This window comes from Haliotis rufescens, unplaced genomic scaffold, assembly GCF_023055435.1.
Source record: "Haliotis rufescens isolate VD_foot unplaced genomic scaffold, xgHalRufe1.0.p SCAF_17, whole genome shotgun sequence".
Classification (NCBI taxonomy): domain Eukaryota; kingdom Metazoa; phylum Mollusca; class Gastropoda; order Lepetellida; family Haliotidae; genus Haliotis; species Haliotis rufescens.
In genome coordinates, this window is record NW_025963857.1 from 30,353,545 (window position 1) to 30,375,796 (window position 22,252).

Below are 22,252 nucleotides of genomic sequence, written 5' to 3' on the forward strand. Positions count from 1 at the left end.
CACCATCACAGAAACATGGATGTTTGTATATTTTCTTTTGCCCGGCAGTTTACTGTCCAGTCCAAGGACTTTAACTGACCTATACACGCTTCATTCAAGGTGGACCCGTGAAGACCCGGGATGGAATAGGTCTTCAGCAACCCATTCTTCCCGTAAAAGGCGACTATGCTTGTCGTAAGAGGCGACTAAAGGGATCGGGTGGTCAGGCTCGCTGACTTGGTTGATGCATGTCATCGATCCCAATTGCGTGGATCGATGCTCGTGATATTGATCACTGGATTGTCTGGTCCAGACTTGATTATTTACAGACCGCCGTCATATAGCTGGAATATTGCTGAGTGCGGCGTTAAACAACAAACCAACCAAACAAACTAATTTACAGAAAATAAAGACAGGACAATGTAGAAAAGCATGACAATACGTTATAAATATACTTATTTATTTTGTTTTTCAAATATAATTCATTTCCGAAGCGTAGCTATGGTGTCGAAAGGGCCCAGGGTATTAATCGTAATACGATATAATGCACTAGATAATCGAGGATAGATTGCAGGTAGTTCGCGTGTGGTCAGTAAGGGGTCTTTGACATAGTGAAGGTGTCGACGACCTTGTCGGATTTGCTGAGGATGTACTCGAACTGGATCTGCCACCTCGACGGCCGCATGAGCAAGTACCCCGTGTCGAACGTCGGCTCGTCGAATGCCCGCCACTTCACGAAGGGCATGAACGTTGGGTCATTCAGCTCGGGATTCCCTGCAACAGGAAGGCTCGGTGTTGATGGAATGCTATGTCCAATATCATTCAAATCATTTTTTACTCCCATTTGATACCTCTCTGCGTTAAGATCTGAAAAACCTGCCTGAGCAAACCCATTGACCGCCCATTCTAAATGAGTGAGTGAGTGAGTATGATTTAACGCCGCTTTAAGCAATATTCCAGCAATATCACGGCGGGGGACACCAGAAATGGGCTTCACACATTGTAATCGAACCCGGGTCTTCGGCGTGACGAGCGAACGCTTTAACCACTAGGCTACCCGACCGCCCCCCTTCAAAATGAAGGATGTAGGGGTTCTCGAGACAATAAGATATGCGCCTTCTTAAACGATTCATTTCTTAACATCTCGATTCGGAATACCGATCTTAACAAAAGTAAAATAGACACAGAACACACATTTTCCATCGATAGTACTCCCTTTTGTGTGAAAATGGCATGACGCTCAGAAACGACAGCGTGTATGAAATATGAGCAAGACTTGTAGTATAATAGCGCGGCCTTTATGATTCACAAATGCAACTACCCGTTTATATTCGTTTTCAAGAAACAGAAATCAGTTCTGCTGCTCTGAATTGGCGGAATGCCTCACTTTATAAATATCGACGCTGACTGGCTGAAAGTTCGTCTGACACAACCTTCTTTGGCGAGAGGTATCGTGTCGGAGTAAAAGATCTCATGTAATGAGATTGTGTTATGTTACGCGATTCTCCAGCAAAATCATGGCGGTGGACACACATACATTGTACCGTTGTGGTTATTCAACAGACCTATCATAACACAGCCATACATGGTGTAACGGCACATTATGTCTTTTTTTTATAACTTTCAAACGTCGGGGTTCGGTGAATCATTGGCCAATGGCGTGCCTGCACCGGCCCCGATCACACTTCGGAGACCACCACCGTCACACACTCGGAGAATATTTTTATGTTAAAAATGATTGTGGTATAAATTTAAATGAAGAATCGTTCAAATTTCGACCACTCTGTTTTTCTTTAGACCCCACCTTGCCAACTATAGCAAAGTAGCATGGTTTGGCGACTCCTAATACGTTTAAGCTCTTGTGAAACAAGCAAGCACGGGGATAGTGGCGACAGGCGAAGGATGATAATCGGGGCGAATATATAGGAGTTGATCCAACGATAGTCGGACCCTGACACGTTATCCGGGTGTACACGAAGTACACGAATGCTGGCACGCTTAAAATGCGCAAATCGACACACATCCTCGATTATGCAGTGTAGTCTATCTCCAATCGCCACCATAACTTCGTTCATAGCTAAATTCGAATGTCATGATGCTAATAAAAGCGAGCTACAGATATTTTGTTAGAGACAGGACATGGAGATAGTGACGTCACTTCCGAAACGAAGCTAGTTATCGTAACAGAATGGGAATGTAATACCCTGGATAATCGAGGATGCTCTGTGCAGTGGAATACGCAAGAAAGGAACGTACCCGCAGCGCCGTTCACGATGTAGACGGGGGACAGGGAGTTGGTGTAGTCTGTCTGGGATATCAGCTTCTTGTAGACGGGGTAGGAGCGCTCGTACTGGTGGTTGTGGCCACTCATGTAGATGTCCACGTTCTGGTAGTAGAGGAGGTCCTCGAGGTTGTCACGGAAACGCGGAGCCTCTACGTCGCACCTGGAGGAATGAGTGAATTAAGTAGAATAGTTAAGGGGGATATAGCCTGAGACCGGTACACCTACCATGGGGCCAAATTTATACCCCAATACTACAACTACAGGAGGGGGGGATTTTTTCTCTCTTCTATTAAAATGATTATGCTATTCTACGATCGACATGACATTAAACTAAGACGAATGCCCACAAATAGGGGTACTCCCAATTAAACATTTGAGGTACATAGGATATATAAAAATGCCAAGAGCATCCCTACCAAGAGAAGCATACACTGAAATTCGTTCGGGCACTTTATCTGATCGAGCAGCAAAACAGAAGTACCACATTTCACAAGCTAGATATATGCGAATTCGTGGAAGCCAAGAGGAGCAAGAAACGAAACAAGAAGAAGTATACGATTGTCTCGAAAAAAGATACCCTTTTCTATTCCTATCCGATAGAGAGAAACACATATCGGAGTATTTACTAGAGCGCCATTTTCTGCAAAAAATAGCAAAAATATAGCAAAATATAGGATTTGCTTGCTTTTCCTATATTTTGCTATATTTTTGCTACAAGCATTTGCTTGCTTTTCCGAGGGTATAGGATTCTTGTTGTGTGGAATTCCTATGTATAGAATTCCTATTTGTAGGCAAATATTGTAGAATATGTATACGATGCCACGAAAGAAACATCTATCCGAAGAAGAGGTGGAAGAAATTCGTGCTCTACGTGGAAACATCTGTGTGGAGGATGCGGAAAAAAGATATGGTATTGGAGCGGGGAGGTTGTATAGAATATGGAACAACCCCATAGAAAGCACGACACAGGTGGAACCATACAACCCTATAGAGCGTGTGTCTCGCGAAGATATATTGGGAGATATATATATAGAGTATTGTTGGATATACGAAACAATATTGCGAAAGAGAAAGAAGATGTAGAAGAAGAATTGGAGTCCTTGGAAAAGAATTTAGAGAAAGCGCGATGGTTTGACAAATACAAAAATATAGCGGGATATATTCTCCTTCCAACTGTTGTACTATGGAAACTACGGAAGTAAAGGAAGCTCCCATTGTTCCACCGCGGGACCCTCCTACAAAACCGGATGCTTTTCGAATGCTATAGATTTTCCATTTGGATATTTGCTATTTAGTATTGAATAGAAGAAAATATGTATATAGAATACAAGAAAGGCAATCCTCCACGTTTTCCTTTCGAGGAATTTTCTTTACTAGACAGAGAGAAACTACGAGATCAAGCCTCCAAAAGACCAGTAGACCATCCAGCATGGGGATTGCCTAATAGTCGGGCCGGCCGGGCCAGCGGGTAACACTAAAAATGGATTGCAGAATAATAAAACTAAACGTACATATCTCGGCAGATTTCAAATGTCCACAAACGTATAGTTTTTTTCTCATTTAATTAAGTTTGAATCAAAATGCATCTTTAACAATGTAATAAATTGATAATTATGACTACATACCGTGAGTCCTCGTAGAAAAGTCAGTTCGACCTAATTAACCTTTACTAATTCATGTTAAACGAACAAAGGATGTTTTCTGGAAGTGGATATTCTTCGAATGTCACAGGGCTCACACGACACGTGTTAATAACTGTCCTAGCACTTTAAAAGTTACTGAACATTCCTTACACCTAAGGACTAGTATTATATCTACCTATATATCACTTTCGTGTCTCATATTGCAGTAGTTAAAGAAAACACGGTGCTCAAAGGGAAGCCCTTTTCCCTCTACATTCTCAAGTTCTTTATAAGAAGTGATTGGTCTGTGCTCGGTTTGACTTGGCCCGGGCTGTCAAAATCAACTTTAAACTCACAGATGTATCAAATGTGTTTACATCTATGGACTAGTAATATATCTACCTACATATCACTTTATGTCACAGAGCACCGCATTTAAAGGAAACAGGTCCGTTAAAGTCAAGCACTGTTACTGTATTTTCTCACGAAAATCTGTCACATGTGTTTGCCCCGACTGGGCCCGGGCTGTCAAAATCAACTTAAACCTCATATATGTATCATGCCATAGATTCAGATCCATAGATTAGTATTATATCTACCCATATACCACGTCATAGTGTCTCATATATCTAAAGAAAACAAGGTGCTCAAAATGAAGCCCTTTTCCATTCCACATTCTCAACATCCTCAAAATAGTCTCTCAGAAGTGTTTGGCTTGTGTTGGGTCCGACTTGGCCCGGGCTGTCAAAATCAACTTTAAACACACAGATGTATCATCAAATGTGTTTACATCTATTGATTGGTATTATATCTACCTATATACTACTTTATAATGTCATAGCACGTGGCATTGAAAGAAAACTGATCCGTTAAAGTCAAACACTTTTACTGTATTTTCTTACGAAAATCTCTGTCAGAAGTGTTGTGTCCGACTTTGCTCGGGCTGTCAAAATCAACTTTAACACACACAGATATATCATCAAATGTGTTTACCTCTTTAGATTAGCATTATATCTACCTATATACTACTTTATAATGTCACAGTACATCGCATTTAAAGAAAACTAGTCCGTAAAAGTCAAGCACTTTTACTGTATTTTCTTACGAAAATCTCTGTCAGAAGTGTTGTGTCCGACTTTGCTCGGGCTGTCAAAATCAACTTTAACACACACAGATGTATCATCAAATGTGTTTACCTCTTTAGATTAGCATTATATCTACCTATATACTACTTCATAATGTCACTGTACATCGCATTTAAAGAAAACTAGTCCGTAAAAGTCAAACACTTTTACTGTATTTTCTTACGAAAATCTCTGTCAGAAGTGTTGTGTCCGACTTTGCTCGGGCTGTCAAAATCAACTTTAACACACACAGATGTATCATCAAATGTGTTTACATCTATTGATTGGTATTATATCTACCTATATACTACTTTATAATGTCATAGCACGTGGCATTGAAAGAAAACTGATCCGTTAAAGTCAAACACTTTTACTGTATTTTCTTACGAAAATCTCTGTCAGAAGTGTTGTGTCCGACTTTGCTCGGGCTGTCAAAATCAACTTTAACACACACAGATGTATCATCAAATGTGTTTACCTCTTTAGATTAGCATTATATTTACCTATATACTACTTTATAATGTCACAGTACATCGCATTTAAAGAAAACTAGTCCGTAAAAGTCAAACACTTTTACTGTATTTTCTTACGAAAATCTCTGTAAGAAGTGTTGGGTCCGACTTGGCCCGGGCTGTCAAAATCAACCTTTATACCTACCTACCTACATATACCTCTTTATAGTGTCTCAGATCGCGGTATTTAAAGAAAACAAGGTGCTCAAAGTGAAGCACTTTTCCTTCTACATTCTCAACATAGTCTCTATAAGAAGTGTTCTTCCGACTGGGCCTGGGCTGTCAAAATCAACTTAAACATCAACTGTGGTTACATCTATAAAATAGTATTATATCTACCTAAAAACCACGTTATAGTGTCTCAGATTGCGATATTTAAAGGATAACAAGGAGTTCAAAGTGAATCATCTGTGTGTTTATCGGTTTAATTGTACGGTATACATTGTAGACAGACAGACAATAATTTATTAGTGTCTCACTTCTGTACATACATAAAACAGCTTTGTACAAATAAACATTGATAGAATGTACAGAACCATTCAATAGAATTATGAGAGATTATTAACAGAATATCCCACTGATAAGTATATGATAAATTGTTGAATTAACATAAGATAAGGTTGAGAATTAATTGTGTTTTTTCAATACTTCTTAGACTGGTGAGACTAGAGTTCGATGATGACCAGCCTGCACATATTGTAACATTTTTTTACCCTGTTCCCATTTGATGGAAAGTGTGTCGTCTGCTAGACAAAGACGCATCAAAACTCTTTTTGTGATAAGTACCATTTGTGTGTTAATTTGGATAAGACCATTGGGTATTTTCTATCTAAACATGAGAAATGAAAGTACGATGGACAACCGCTTGTTTGGGTACCTTCATATAAATACTTAAAATTAACGTTTACTAAATCTCTATGATGGTCCAAACATGTAAAATATACACCCTTGCAAGCTATGAAGATTCTATATGGTGTTTTTTTAATGTTTGTCAATATTTATACCATTACCATTCATGTACGTTTCAAAATATTTGACACAAAGATAAGTCCAATATTACTTTATGGGGCAGAAATATAGGATGTAAATCGTGAATTATGTGAAGACAGTGAAACTGTACATTTGTTGGAATTCAATTGATCACAGCGCTAAAATCATAGTGTAAACTTGTCTCTGAGGTGAAAGTGGGCGGAGATTCCTTTAAACGACACCAGAGGTTACCCATTTCCCGTTACGTGACACCCTCCTTAGTCAGGAGGAGCTCTACATGTCGCACGAAGACCTGAAGCTGTACGTGAAGGTCCAACTGAAGCCCCTGAAGTGGGTGTCTCTTAATGGCTGTCCTTGTCAGTTTCCCACCTCTCTATAGCGCGACAAAACACAATAATCTCAGTCGTATCGCTGTAAACAGACGATAGTGATACAGTAGTGGCGACGGAACACCACCCTAACTTACTCTGGGTAATTTACCTCCACCAATAGAGCCGCCTCCGTGGACTTGTGGTAGAGCGTCCGCCCGGAGAGCGGAAGGTCCGGGGTTCGAACCCCGGCCGCGTTACCCTGTCTTGCGCTCGGCATTTAGGGGCTAAAACAAGGACTGGTCGGCTCGGAGTCAGTATACTGTGTCTGAGTGGGGTATTCATGTTAAGCTGCGGCATGGTATCTCAGTAAGCTAGCACTATAAATCGGCATCTGTCCGGACTAGTACAATCAGCCACGCAAACACGTGCATGCACGTCGCTATATAAGTGCAATAATCTTGGACGCGACATTAAACCCAATTTCACCTCACCTCACTTCACCTCCACCAATAGACGGCTTTTGGTGCCGTTGCACAAAAACAACCTAAGCTACAACTGCCGTAAGTCTATGTTAATGTATGGGGGTATTAACGATCACCGGAGTGCTTATGTCGGTTTGTACAACGGCATCCTGGTAGAACGTTCGAAGACCATCTTACAATACTCTGGGTACAACGTACCTCTGTATACAGACTATGTTAAGGTATGGGGCTTACGATCATCTTAGTGCTAAGATCGCTTTATTCAACTGCACACTGGTAGACAGTAGAACGGTCGAAGACCATCTTACATGGTACAACGTACCTCTGTATACAGGCTATGTTAAGGTATGGGGCTTACGATCACCTTAGTGCTAAGATCGCTTTATTCAACTGCACACTGGTAGACCGTAGAACGATCGAAGACCATCTTACATGGTACAACGTACCTCTGTATACAGGCTATGTTAAGGTATGGGGCTTACGATCATCTTAGTGCTAAGACCGCTTTATTCAACTGCACACTGGTAGACCGTAGAACGGTCGAAGACCATCTTACATGGTACAATTTACCTCTCGAAACAGACTATGTTAAGGTATTGGGCTTACGATCATCTTAGTGCTAAGATCGCTTTGTTCAACTGCACCCTGGTAGACAGTAGAACGATCGAAGACCATCTAACATGGTACAACTTACCTCTCGAAACAGACGATACTGGTACAGTAGAGTGGGCGGTGGCCAAACACCATCACCCAAGGCACATTGTCTCTGTTCTGATTGGCCTTCTTCAGATCCTGCTCCATCCACAGATACTGCGTGGAGTTGGGGCTGAAGTCGTGCTCGGTGGAGTAGGCAACGAAGTGGACGCCCATGTAATCGAAGGAGTACCAAAAGGGGGACGCCGACCCGCTCTCTTCAGATGGCATCTTCAACCAGTTCAAATAGGCCGCAAACTCAAACTGACGCTCGTGGTTGCCAGGAGCAACCATGTAGGGAACACGTGACACAATTGGTTGAAGCCGGTTCATGTACTCAACCCACACCTCGCTGTTGTTGTGGTTCTTGCCGCCGAACTTGTCAGCGTAGCTGATGTCACCGGCGTGAACGAGAAGTTGAACCTCCCCACTGTTGACATGCTTTGTAATGGACGCCATTGTGTCCTCGCCCTTCGTCACGCCCATGTCGGCCACCATTGCTATAGCCGGTGCAGCGCTTGCTATCTCAACCACGGAATTGGTATGGAGCGACTCCATATTTGCTTGTGTGGCGTTCCTAGTATTTGGTGACTGCAAAGTAAAATTTAAGATGCTGCTCCAGCCGAACTGGGGATCTCCGCATCTGTAATAGTAAATCCCCGTAGGAGACGGAACTGACGTCAGCTTCAAGATGGCGGTGTTCAGTACCCAGAGAAACATGCCGTCAGGGTAGGAATAGGCTTCACCGGTCGCGTTAACGTCAAGGGAGGTAACTGATGAACCATACATACATCCGGGTGTGTAGTCAGCGTCGCTGGACCACGTGGTCGGGTTCAGCCAGGTGACACGCATGGCTGTTGTGCCTTTCAGAGAGAGATGTACGGCTTGTACACTCGGGGAGGGATTTACTGGGAACTGTAGTTCGTAGTTCCGGTTGATTTCTTCTCTAGAGTGAAGCTGTTCCGCGATGCATCCGCCACCGATTTCATATGAGGGCAGGACATGTGACAACAGCGTCACAAACAGCAACAGCAACGCTGCCATCGTAGGCGTTCAGAGCTGTGGGGAAATGGCAATTCTTTAAACATGGTAAACATCATGTATGGTTTTGTTTGTTTTTGTTTTGGCAGCAATATTCCAGCCAGTTGATGCCCGCCTGTAAATAATCGAGTATGGACTAGACAAGCCTGTGATCGACATTATGAGCAACGTTCCTCACCTTCAGGTACGCTGACATGCAAGAAAATAAGCCACCAAGCCTGAACACCTGATCGATTAAGTCGCCTCTTACACGCATGGGTTGCTTGGGACCTCTTCCAACCAAGGAATCAAGAACTTATTCTAACCGAGGTACCAAGCACCTATTCTATCCAAGGTATCAAAGACCTAATCTAACCGTGATACCAAGGACCCATTCTAACCGAAATATCAAGGACCTACCCGAGATATCAAGGACCTATTCTATCCAAGGTATCAAAGACCTAATCCAACCGAGATGCCAAGGACCCATTCTAACCGAGATATCAAGGACCTATTCTATCTAAGGTATCAGAACTAATCCAAACGAGATACCAAGGACCCATTCTAACCGAGATATCAAGGATCTACCCGAGATACCAAGGACCTATTCTATCTAAGGTATCAGAACTAATCCAACCGAGATACCAAGGACCCATTCCAACCGAGATATCAAGGACCTACCCGAGATACCAAGGCCCTAATCCAACCGAGATACCAAGGACCTATTCTATCTAAGGTATCAGAACTAATCCAACCGAGATACCAAGGACCCATTCCAACCGAGATATCAAGGACCTACCCGAGATACCAAGGCCCTAATCCAACCCAGACACTAAGGACTCATTCTAGCCAAGGTTTAAAGGACCTATTCCAACCGAGCCTGAACAACTGATCCATTAAATCGCCTCTTACAAGCATGTGTTGCTTGGGACCTATTCCAACCAAGGAATCAAGAACCTATTCTAACCGAGGTACCAAGGACCTATTCTATTCAAGGTTTCAAAGACCTAATCCAACCGAGATACCAAGGACCCATTCCAACTGAGATATCAAGGACCTACCCGAGATACCAAGGCCCTATTCTATCCAAGGTTTAAAGGACCAAATTCAACCGAGGTTCCAAGGGCCTATTCTATCCAAGGTGCCAAGGACCTATTTCAACCGAGGTACCAAGGATCTATTCTAACCGAGGTACCAATGACCTATTCTAACCAAGATATCAAGGATCTATTCTAACTGAACTACCAAGAACCTATTCAATCGAGCTACCAATGACCTAATCTAACCGGGGTACCAGAACATATTCTAACCTATGTATCAAGGACCTATTATGACCTAGGAATCAAGGACCTATTCTAACTGAGGTAACAAGGATATATTCTAACTGAGCTACCAAGGGCCTATTTGAAACTTGGTGCCAAGGACCTATTTTAACGGAGGTACCAAGGGCCTATTCTAATCGAGGTATCAAGGGCCTATTCTAACCGAGGTTACAAGGACCTATTCTAACCGAGGTATCAAGGATATATTCTAACCGACCAACCAAGGGCCTATTCGAACAGGGTACCAAGGACCTATTCTAACCGAGCTACCAATGGCCTATTCTAACCGAGGTATCAAGGATATATTCTAACCGAACTACCAAGGGCCTATTCAAACTTGGTGCCAAGGACCTATTCTAACCGAGGTACCAAGGGCCTATTCTACCCGAGGTATCAAGGGGCTATTCTAACCGAGGTTACAAGGACCTATTCTAACCGAACTACCAAAGGCTACCAAGGGCCTATTCGAACGGGGTACCAAGGACCAATTCTAACCAAGCTGCCAAGGACCTATTCTAACCGAGGTATCAAGGATATATTCTAACCGAACTACAAAGGGCCTATTATAAGAGGGTGCCAAGGACCTATTCTAACCGAGCTACCAAGGGCCTATTCTAACCGAGGTATCAAGGATATATTCTAACCAAACTACAAAGGCCCTTTTCTAACGGGGTGCAAAGGACCTATTCTAACCAAGGTACCCAGGGCCCATTCTAACCGTGCTACCCAGTGGCTATTCTAACCGAGGTTACAAGGACCTATTCTAACCGAACTACCAAGGGCCTATTCGAACGGGGTACCAAGGAACAATTCTAACCGAGGTACCAAGGGCCTATTCTCACCGAGGTATCAAGGATATATTCTAACCGAACTACAAACGGCCTATTCTAACGGGGTGCCAAGGACCTATTCTTACCGAACTACCAAGGACCAAATCTAACCAAGCTACCAAGGGCCTATTCTAACCAAGGTATCAAGGGCCTATTCTAACCAAGGTATCAAGGGCCTATTCTAACTGAGGTACCAAGGGACTATTCTAACCAAGGTACCAAGGGCCTATTCTAACCGAGGTATCAAGGATATATTCAAACCAAACTACCAAGGGCCTATTCGAACGGGGTACCAAGGAACAATTCTAACCGAGCTACCAAGGGCCTATTCTAACCGAGGTATCAAGGATATATTCTAACCGATCTACAAAGGGCCTATTATAACGGGGTGCCAAGGACCTACTCTAACCGAGGTATCAAGGGCCTATTCTAACCGAGGTACCAAGGACCTATTCTAACCGAGGTACCAAGGGCCTATTCTACCCGAGGTATCAAGGACCTATTCTAACCGAGGTATCAAGGATATATTCTAACCGAACAACCAAGGGCCTATTCGAACAGGGTACCAAGGACCTTCTAACCGAGCTACCAAGGGCCTATTCTAACCGAGGTATCAAGGACCTATTCTAACCGAGGTATCAAGGATATATTCTAACTGAACTACAAAGGGCCTATTATAACGGGGTGCCAAGGACATATTCTAACCGAGGTATCAAGGGCCTATTCTAACCGAGGTACCAAGGACTTATTCTAACCGAGGTACCAAGGGCCTATTCTACCCGAGGTATCAAGGACCTATTCTAACCGAGGTATCAAGGATATATTCTAACCGAACAACCAAGGGCCTATTCGAACAGGGTACCAAGGACCTTCTAACCGAGCTACCAAGGGCCTATTCTAACCGAGGTATCAAGGACCTATTCTAACCGAGGTATCAAGGATATATTCTAACCGAACAACCAAGGGCCTATTCGAACAGGGTACCAAGGACCTTCTAACCGAACTACAAAGGGCCTATTCAAACGGGGTGCCAAGGACCTATTCTAACCGAGCTACCAAGGGCCTATACTAACCGAGGTATCAAGGATATATTCCAACCGAACTACAAAGGGCCTATTCTAACTGGGTGCCAAGGACCTATTCTAACCGAACTACCAAGGGCTTATTCGAACGGGGTACCAAGGACCAATTCTAACCGAGCTACAAAGGGCCTATTCTAACCGAGGTACCAAGGGCCTATTCTACCCGAGGTATCATGGGGCTATTCTAACCTTGGTTACAAGGACCTATTCTAACCGAAATACCAAGGGCCTATTCGAACGGGGTACCAAGGACCAATTCTAACCGAGGTACCAATGGCCTATTCTAACCGAGGTATCAAGGATATATTCTAACCGAACTACAAAGGGCCTATAATAACGGGGTGTCAAGGACCTATTCTAACCGAGGTATCAAGGGCCTATTCTAACCGAGGTACCAAGGGGCTATTCTAACCGAGGTATCAAGGGGCTATTCTAACCGAGGTATCAGGGATCTATTCTAACCGAGGTTACAAGGACCTATTCTAACCGAACTACCAAGGGCCTATTCGAACGGGGTACCAAGGACCCATTCTAACCGAGATACCAAGGACCTATTCTAACCGGGGTACCAGAACATATTCTAACCTATGTATCAAGGACCTATTATAACAGAGGTATCAAGGATATATTCTAACCGAACTACAAAGGGCCTATTATAACGGGGTGCCAAGGACCTATTCTAACCGAGGTATCAAGGGCCTATTCTAACCGAGGTACCAAGGACCTATTCTAACCGAGGTACCAAGGGCCTATTCTACCCGAGGTATCAAGGACCTATTCTAACCGAGGTATCAAGGGCCTATTCTAACCGAGGTACCAAGGGGCTATTCTAACCGAGGTATCAAGGGGCTATTCTAACCGAGGTATCAGGGATCTATTCTAACCGAGGTTACAAGGACCTATTCTAACCGAACTACCAAGGGCCTATTCGAACGGGGTACCAAGGACCCATTCTAACCGAGGTACCAAGGACCTATTCTAACCGGGGTACCAGAACATATTCTAACCTATGTATCAAGGACCTATTATAACAGAGGTATCAAGGATATATTCTAACCGAACTACAAAGGGCCTATTATAACGGGGTGCCAAGGACCTATTCTAACCGAGGTATCAAGGGCCTATTCTAACCGAGGTACCAAGGACCTATTCTAACCGAGGTACCAAGGGCCTATTCTACCCGAGGTATCAAGGACCTATTCTAACCGAGGTATCAAGGATATATTCTAACCGAACAACCAAGGGCCTATTCGAACAGGGTACCAAGGACCTTCTAACCGAGCTACCAAGGGCCTATTCTAACCGAGGTATCAAGGACCTATTCTAACCGAGGTAGCAAGGATAGATTCTAACTGAACTACAAAGGGCCTATTATAACGGGGTGCTAAGGACCTATTCTAACCGAGGTATCAAGGGCCTATTCTAACCGAGGTACCAAGGGCCTATTCTAACCGAGGTATCAAGGACCTATTCTAACCGAGGTATCAAGGATATATTCTAACCGAACAACCAAGGGCCTATTCGAACAGGGTACCAAGGACCTTCTAACCGAGCTACCAAGGGCCTATTCTAACCGAGGTATCATGGACCTATTCTAACCGAGGTATTAAGGATATATTCTAACCGAACAACCAAGGGCCTATTCGAACAGGGTACCAAGGACCTTCTAACCGAACTACCAAGGGCCTATTCAAACGGGGTGCCAAGGACCTATTCTAACCGAGCTACCAAGGGCCTATACTAACCGAGGTATCAAGGATATATTCTAACCGAACTACAAAGGGCCTATTCTAACGGGGTGCCAAGGACCTATTCTAACCGAACTACCAAGGGTCTATTCGAACGGGGTACCAAGGACCAATTCTAACCGAGCTACAAAGGGCCTATTCTAACCGAGGTACCTAGGGCCTATTCTACCCGAGGTATCATGGGGCTATTCTAACCGAGGTTACAAGGACCTATTCTAACCGAAATACCAAGGGCCTATTGGAACGGGGTACCAAGGACCAATTCTAACCGAGGTACCAATGGCCTATTCTAACCGAGGTATCAAGGACCTATTCTAACCGAGGTATCAAGGATATATTCTAACCGAACAACCAAGGGCCTATTCGAACAGGGTACCAAGGACCTTCTAACCGAGCTACCAAGGGCCTATTCTAACCGAGGTATCAAGGACCTATTCTAACCGAGGTAGCAAGGATAGATTCTAACTGAACTACAAAGGGCCTATTATAACGGGGTGCTAAGGACCTATTCTAACCGAGGTATCAAGGGCCTATTCTAACCGAGGTACCAAGGACCTATTCTAACCGAGGTACCAAGGGCCTATTCTACCCGAGGTATCAAGGACCTATTCAAACCGAGGTATCAAGGGCCTATTCTAACCGAACTACCAAGGGCCTATTCGAACGGGGTACCAAGGAACAATTCTAACCGAGCTACCAAGGGCCTATTCTAACCGAGGTATCAAGGATATATTCTAACCGAACTACAAAGGGCCTATTATAACGGGGTGCCAAGGACCTATTCTAACCGAGGTATCAAGGGCCTATTCTAACCGAGGTACCAAGGACCTATTCTAACCGAGGTACCAAGGGCCTATTCTACCCGAGGTATCAAGGACCTATTCTAACCGAGGTATCAAGGATATATTCTAACCGAACAACCAAGGGCCTATTCGAACAGGGTACCAAGGACCTTCTAACCGAGCTACCAAGGGCCTATTCTGACCGAGGTATCAAGGACCTATTCTAACCGAGGTAGCAAGGATAGATTCTAACTGAACTACAAAGGGCCTATTATAACGGGGTGCTAAGGACCTATTCTAACCGAGGTATCAAGGGCCTATTCTAACCGAGGTACCAAGGACCTATTCTAACCGAGGTACCAAGGGCCTATTCTACCCGAGGTATCAAGGACCTATTCTAACCAAGGTTACCAGGACCTATTCTAACTGAACTACCAAGGGCCTATTCGAACTGGGTACCAAGGACCCATTCTTACCGAGGTACCAAGGACCTATTCTAACCGGGGTACCAGAACATATTCTAACCTATGTATCAAGGACCTATTATAACAGAGGTATCGAGGACCTATTCTAACCGAGCTACCATGGACCTATTCGAACGGGGTACCAAGGACCTATTCCAACCGAGGTATCAAGGACCTATTCCAACGGAGGACCTATTCTAAGTTCTAATCGTGTTACCAAGGATCTAACTACACCCCACACATCACAGAACTAACACTGTTAACTGCATTAACACATTCAGCTGAACAATCATTCTGACGTTTGAGCTTGAAGATCACACATAAACACATCTCAAAGGTCGGGTCTATCGATCTGCTGAATACCGGTGAAAATTTACTTTAACGCCGCTTGGAACACTATTTCAGTGATCTCCCCGGGTTGTTTTTTATATGCAACGAGACACGCCGTCGGAGTCCGCTGACACACAATCAACAAAGTCACCGATCCTGACCACCGATACAGTACGTTGCCTCCTACGAGCAAGGACCCGTTCCACAAAGCGATCTCAGCGCCACGATTATCGTAAGTCTATGTTAAAGTAAAGAGTTGCGATCGCCTTAGCGCTAAGGTCGCTTTGTGGAACGGGGCCCTGTACAGGTTGCTGGAGACATACTCCCAACTGGGGAACTAAGTGAATCAAGATATTGCACGGCATGGCTACATGACAATTTCAAATTGACCAGTTTATGTTCTCACTAAACTTACCAGCAATGTCGAGTGTACGGAGTTTCAACAACAGGATGCAGTTGTATGTGTGTAAGCGTCCTCACAATACAACGCACTTCCGATTTCTTGTATTAAGTGTCGGTTTGAATCACTCGAGTGAATTATAAATACACAGCCTTTATACTTACATTAATATATACAGTCCTAGATGTGGAGCTGAATGTTGTGTTACACTGTTAGTGGGTTATCGAGTGATGTACGTGGCTGCTGGTGATAGCAGGATAACGGTATTGTCACATGATGATAGTGTGACGTTTTAAAGCATTCAACAGTCCGGATAGTTCTGCAAACATATCAATAAAGTGTGAAAAAGACCAGTCATTTATCAAGAATAAACAGATTTTCCAACAATCCCTTCCCTTTCCCATAACCAACACATACACACGTATGTCCAGATTCAACAGTCCAGATAGTCGTGCAAACATATCAATAAAGTGTGAAAAGGACCAGTCATTTATCAAGAATAAACAGATTTTCCAACAATCCCTTCCCTTTCCCATACCAACACATACACAGGTACTTTTTAGCGGGTTAACACTAGTTCCTCATAACAATTACTTGTCGTAAGATACGACTGTAATGGATCAGGTGGCCAGGCTCGTTGACATGTTTTGTGTAAACTTTGTCATCTGTGGTAAATATTGATTAAATTGTACCGTCAGTGACCTTCCTGACAGAGGTGTACTCATTCGTGACCGACTCGTCCAATTCCGGGACGGCGTCACCGTTTCTGATATTCGTATAATGACTTATTGCCTAGTTCAACTATGATCAATGGAGGAATGAGTGAGTGAGTTGTTTTTAACGCCGCTTTTAACAGTATTCCAGTCATATCACGGCGTATCAACGTTATGAGGGAGGAAAGCCCAAAGTGATGCAGGACTTAGACGTTTACCACTTCGGTGAAACCCACGAGCACGAGTATGGTGCTGACAAACTAAGAAACATAACCGGTGCGAACCGGGATTCGAACCCACAATCATAGGTTTCTGGCTTGCCCAAGGGACACAACTCTGCACGGCGAATTGCGGCGCCTTAGACGACTGGGCCACCTGCCCCCAATGTCGGAATGAAGTCCACGTCACTGCTGATAGGGATCTGTACCATACTGACATTAACAGTTGGCAACCGATCTCGAGGAGTATACTCGGACCCCATGGTACCGCGGCATTCATCGTATCGCGGCATTTGTGATTTCCGGTAGTTCACGCGGGACACGCCTCTTAGCGGCTGTCTATTAATGCTAATCAGTAACCAGGAAGTGCTCACTTCGTAAACAATTTCAATTTCCTCGGAATGTTCCGTCTGCTGTAAGTAAGGAGTTATTAATGCGTTGATAAATATTTCTGGCATCTGTTGTAATATTGCCTTACCCCCATCTATCAATGGCCAACGATATAACCCGCAGTTCCCCAAGTAAACTTTCTCTATCGACCTGAACTAGATCATCTGCATATTCATGGCGACTAATGAGGTAACGGAAGTTACGTAGTCCGCACATTTTTTCCCGCTCTGCGCCCAGAATCTATTGGAAGATAATAAGGGCTATAATTCCAAACTTAGAAATACGTTCTTCACTAGTAACCAAAAGATAAATACATACTTAGGGCAAAATAGGAGTGCTTTTTATATATTTATTGTTGACTTTTAACGTTTTTCCATTTTGTGACAAATTATTGTCATCCAATCTTAAAATATCATTTCTGATATTTTGATGTTGACTTATAAAAAATATTTTTCTCTTACTTTTCGGTAAATATGCATTGAATACCTATTGCTGATAACACATTTCGAATTTTACTTGTGCTGTCTTTGCACTTGTCTGGACAAATCACTGATATCTGGCATGATCATACTAAGTGGTTGGTAGAATTATGTCCTCTTTTTGTCAAATTCGGACCTCCATACACAACTTTTCTCTGTACCGCGATACGATGGAGTTCTCTCCCTTGTCAAACTGAGCGCGAGGCCCGGCTTTTACTCGGAGCTACTGATGTAAATAATGAACTTTTATCAGTAAAATATGCATAGTTTGATAACATGAATGATATCTGATACAGAGAACACGAATAATCATAACGGTTAGTGAGTGCATTTTGTTCCGCTCAGCGTACATGACAAGTACCGCGATACCCCGAGGTTGCAGGCTATTTGGTGTGATGTGATGTATGTGAGCCTATCTACCCCGAGCCGAACCGGGATCGGCTGACAACGAACTTATCTCACTGACATTCATTCATACAGACCCGGAACAGATATATGTCCGAAGTTTTTAACAAGCAAAACGCTTTGATTCAGCCATTTTGACAGCTAGCAGACGACGCAAACCGAAGTACTTCCCACAATGCAATCGCATTAACATCGGTTCATTTCAGCTCAACTATACTTATGCGAGATAAGCAAGTTACACAAGGTGTTCCGATTGTTTTCTCAGCTGGGTATATGAGCGGGCAACATGGAAAATAAGTGCCTGCACCGTAACCAAGCAGAAGTTATTATATTAATGTAAGGCGATATAAAGGTTTTTATATAGTTTATAACAATCTGTACCTCCACTGAGAAGCTTTTATATTAATCAACTGAAGTACGTCTTTACAAACATGGTAATAACGTATTTTTATCTGGTCAGTTTTCAGAAACATCTACCCCCAATACAATAATATGTCATACCTGACACAATGTTTTTTTATATAGTTCCCGATCCTGGGATTTGAATTCACATACAGCACGAATTCGTAAGTGATTGGTACTCCCTACCAATTTGGCCATTGGTGCTTTGTGCACAGGAGGAAATATTTGGAAATCATACTTGGAATATATTAGAATTATTATTTGGAATATGTAATTTTATAAGCTTTTTTATACTTAGTAAATTGATCATAAACTGAAATGTGCAATCGCGCCTGAACGGTTTTATGAAAATACTTATTGTCCTGTTATTGATGAAAGAAACCGCTGGGTGCCCGTTGTTATCGGGAGAAAGATGTAATGCACGTGCAAAATGGACTACGCGCCGGTCCACATCTGTGTATGGGGGACAAAGCAGCCAATATTTTATTTTGCTCGATATTTGACATATTTTCTCAATGTATTCTGACATTTCTTTTATCCTTATCGATATCTAATACCCCGTTCACATGCACAACGTGTTACACGTGTAAACTATACATACGTGTGTATATGTACATTTACTGTGTGTTCACTAAAATAACTAAGTTGTGTAAATAGGGAAGGTATATGGTGTAAGGCACACATTCATCAGTCTGAATACACATTGCCTTTTAAAACGTGGAAAACTGTAACAAATGTCATCTTGGGGATAACACTTTCCTTGCTCAAAATCTAGAACCATTTTGGTTGAGTAGCATCCAGGATTCGAACCCAGTCTCAGATTGAGACACCAAATCGCAACAGCGCTCAAGGCAGCGATTTACCCACTCTGCCACCGAGGCTTCCTTAAAGTGGAAGCCCGACAACTTGTTTTCTAGAGCACGTACTTTGTGTACCCCTCTGACGAGTGTAAATTGGCACGGCTCCCATGGCCAAAAACTATGAGAGAAAGTATTATCCCAAATATAACATTTGTTACATTTAACTACTTTCTAAAGGCATTGTGTGTTCATAGCTTTCGGCCCCGGGAGCTGTGCCAATTTACACGTATCAGAGGGGTTTCATCAGAGACCATATAATAGATTATATGGTCTCTGGTTTCATACATAGATCTATGCATGGAGAGTGACAAAACACACTCCACAAGAATGTTGACAAGGGGGTGACTTCACATCAAGCTTGACGCATCAGTGACATGAGTGATGTCCGATGCAATTCCCTATTTTGACTTGTGTCATGTGTTCCCGTCTTTTTAAGTGAACCATTTACTTGCCCTTGCATGTGTTTGTGACAGGTGCCACCGCGGTGGGGCAGGGTACGCTTACCTATTCGCGAACACCTGGTATCGAATAGAGATTTATAAACGCATGCTCATGACACAGTCGGAATCGTACGGTCGATTTTTGGCAGAGATTTCGTATGAATATGGAGGTGGCTATGTCGTTTTTATTTTCATTCATAGGTCTGTTCACAACTCTCGCCATTAAAAGGTTATTTCCAATCAGGGTGTTTGAGAAGAGTGTTACCTTACTATGTTTGTGTAATCTGAACACAAATGTTTGACTCCTTGAAACCCAAAGAAAACACTGTCCGCCCATCTCTGAATGTCCCATAAATGTTTGTATTGCTGTATACAGAACAGCGTCAACTTCAGAATACAGAACCACTGTCAATTTGTTTGTTAGCAAATCAACAGATATATGTTGACATAAACGTTCACGTGAACATATACATGTACATAGGCAAACAGTGCACTTGTGTAAATTTACATTTGCACTTCCTCCACACATGGCGCAAATTTAGTCTTGGGTAAATACACACACGAGTAAACGTGTTCACATGACACGTATACTCACGTATGTATATTTACACACGTATGCAAATATACACACATGTGTATAGAGGTGCATGTGTACGCGGTATAAGTTGGATAACACACTCCTCCGCGGTTATGGTCGGGATTGTAGTTGGTTGGTTTGTTGTTTAACGCCGCACTCAGCAATATTCCACCTATATGACGGCGGTCTGTAAATAATCGAGTCTGGACCAGACAATCCAGTGATTAATATCATGAGCATCGATCCACGCAATTGGGATAGATGACATGCATCAACCAAGTCAACGAGCCTGACCGGCGAGCGAGCCTGACCACCCGATCCCGTTAGTCGCCTTTTACGACAAGCAAAGTCACCTTTTACGGCAAGCATGGGTTGCTGAAGACCTATTCTACCCCAGAATCTTCATGGGTCGTCAGGATTGTAAGACGCGAGGAAAGAAAGCTGAAAGAAACTTTGCCTTCGCTTACTTGCCCTCATCTTTGTCTGGTCTTAGGATCCCAAGCATAACCCGGAGTCCACATCTTATACATATTTCCCTACTATTTTGCAAGTCACAATTTGAAATTAACTGCACGCTTATTTCCATTTACGTATTAGGCGATTACCGTTTTTACTAATTAGGCAATTACGGTTAAAGACATTTTCAAAATATCACCCTAATCTCTTCATTCATGTATTTGTTTCCTTCTTAATGGGGGTCACACCAAGAAAGTTAAACAAGTTCATTAACACAGACAAAATAGTCAATGGCGTCTAACCCGTTCCTAACATAACAACAAAGACAATCGACCTAAACAAGCTTATTTACATAAAGAAAGAGTCAAACCAGTTCACTCACATAAAACACTGTCAATCCAGTCGAAATCCGAAATCTCAAAAAAGGGCCAAAATTAGAGTGGGTGAGTGAGTGAGAGTGGGTGGAGTGAGTGCGAAAGACATCCCGCCGCCCATAAAGTACATGCAGCGTCTCTACGGTGTTGCATATGTTAGTTATGAAGTCTGACAACAGAAATGTCGATTTAATTATTGATTTCGGATAACCACATTCACAACGCTTACCACAGGCTTGAGGATGCGGAGTATGGACGACAGATACCTTGAAGACGCTGGTGCTGAAACAGGCTGCAGATCATAGATGTAAAGTGTACATGTTTATACTGATCCCCAGTCCCTGCTACGGGATTAGGAAACCCTCACCACAAGATTCCTATCACGAGTTCTGCCTGTGTGAATCAGATAACATGAAACAATCACATGGCACTACATCGGGGAAAGTCGTGTTCGGGGAGATAGGATGACTGTATGAATCGACAGGTTATATTTTATGGCTGCTTCGTTTGGTAATTGGTGGCACAACCCCGTAACAAGGGTACATGTTTCGGATAAAATATATCACTGCAATGACTATAGCAACACATCCGATCGGCATGTAACGATATGTTAAGTGTACTGGGCGACGGCGTGAGAGATCAAAACTAAGACCATATCCACTTGGCCTACGTGCAACGTGCACCTGCAAACAATGTCTTTCTGGTTAGGTACTGAAATGCCAAAATTCTTTGTAAGTTGATTATACAGTCAAAGAACCCTATGTTAATCATTGTGAACATTGTTGTGAAGTAGATATCAAGATGATATCAAGGCCTCTACATGTGATATCAAGATAACACTGAACCTACTGTGAAGTTTTTTTCTTTACTGACATTATGCCTTATAATTCCCGTTGAAGATTTCCTGCATCGGGGGGGGGGGGCTTTTCTCGAACTTTACAAAACTCGATCTGTCCTATTTGC

General features: G+C 43.0%; 1 protein-coding gene across 4 annotated transcripts; it reads right to left on the reverse strand.

Moving 5' to 3' along the window:
- Nucleotides 1–422: 422 nt before the first annotated feature.
- LOC124117228 (acid phosphatase type 7-like) lies at nt 423–21,588 on the reverse strand. 4 transcript variants are annotated; one of them, XM_046479007.2, is made up of 5 exons: nt 21,519–21,588; nt 16,140–16,294; nt 7,999–9,056; nt 2,236–2,423; nt 423–753 (listed from the first exon to the last, which is right to left on the reverse strand). In XM_046479007.2, the coding sequence occupies exons 3-5, from the start codon at nt 9,039–9,041 to the stop codon at nt 569–571; spliced, it is 1,416 nt and encodes a 471-aa protein (XP_046334963.2). In that variant the 5' UTR covers nt 9,042–9,056; nt 16,140–16,294; nt 21,519–21,588; the 3' UTR covers nt 423–568. The 4 variants fall into 4 exon arrangements, with proteins under 4 accessions (XP_046334963.2, XP_046334960.2, XP_046334964.2 ...); XM_046479004.2 differs by lacking the exon at nt 21,519–21,588 and adding an exon at nt 17,385–17,600; XM_046479008.2 differs by lacking the exons at nt 16,140–16,294; nt 21,519–21,588 and adding an exon at nt 17,385–17,601.
- Nucleotides 21,589–22,252: the final 664 nt, after the last annotated feature.

What these genes read in the sequence shown, in the direction of transcription:
- LOC124117228 (XM_046479007.2), bottom strand. Translation starts at nt 9,041, where the DNA reads ATGGCAGCGTTGCTGTTGCTGTTTGTGACGCTGTTGTCACATGTCCTG. An exon ending in AGTATCGTCTGTTTCGAGAG is followed by an intron (nt 2,424 to 7,998) that starts GTAAGTTGTACC and finishes TCATTCCTCCAG; the next exon opens with GTGCGACGTAGAGGCTCCGC. An exon ending in CATCGTGAACGGCGCTGCGG is followed by an intron (nt 754 to 2,235) that starts GTACGTTCCTTT and finishes TTCCTGTTGCAG; the next exon opens with GGAATCCCGAGCTGAATGAC.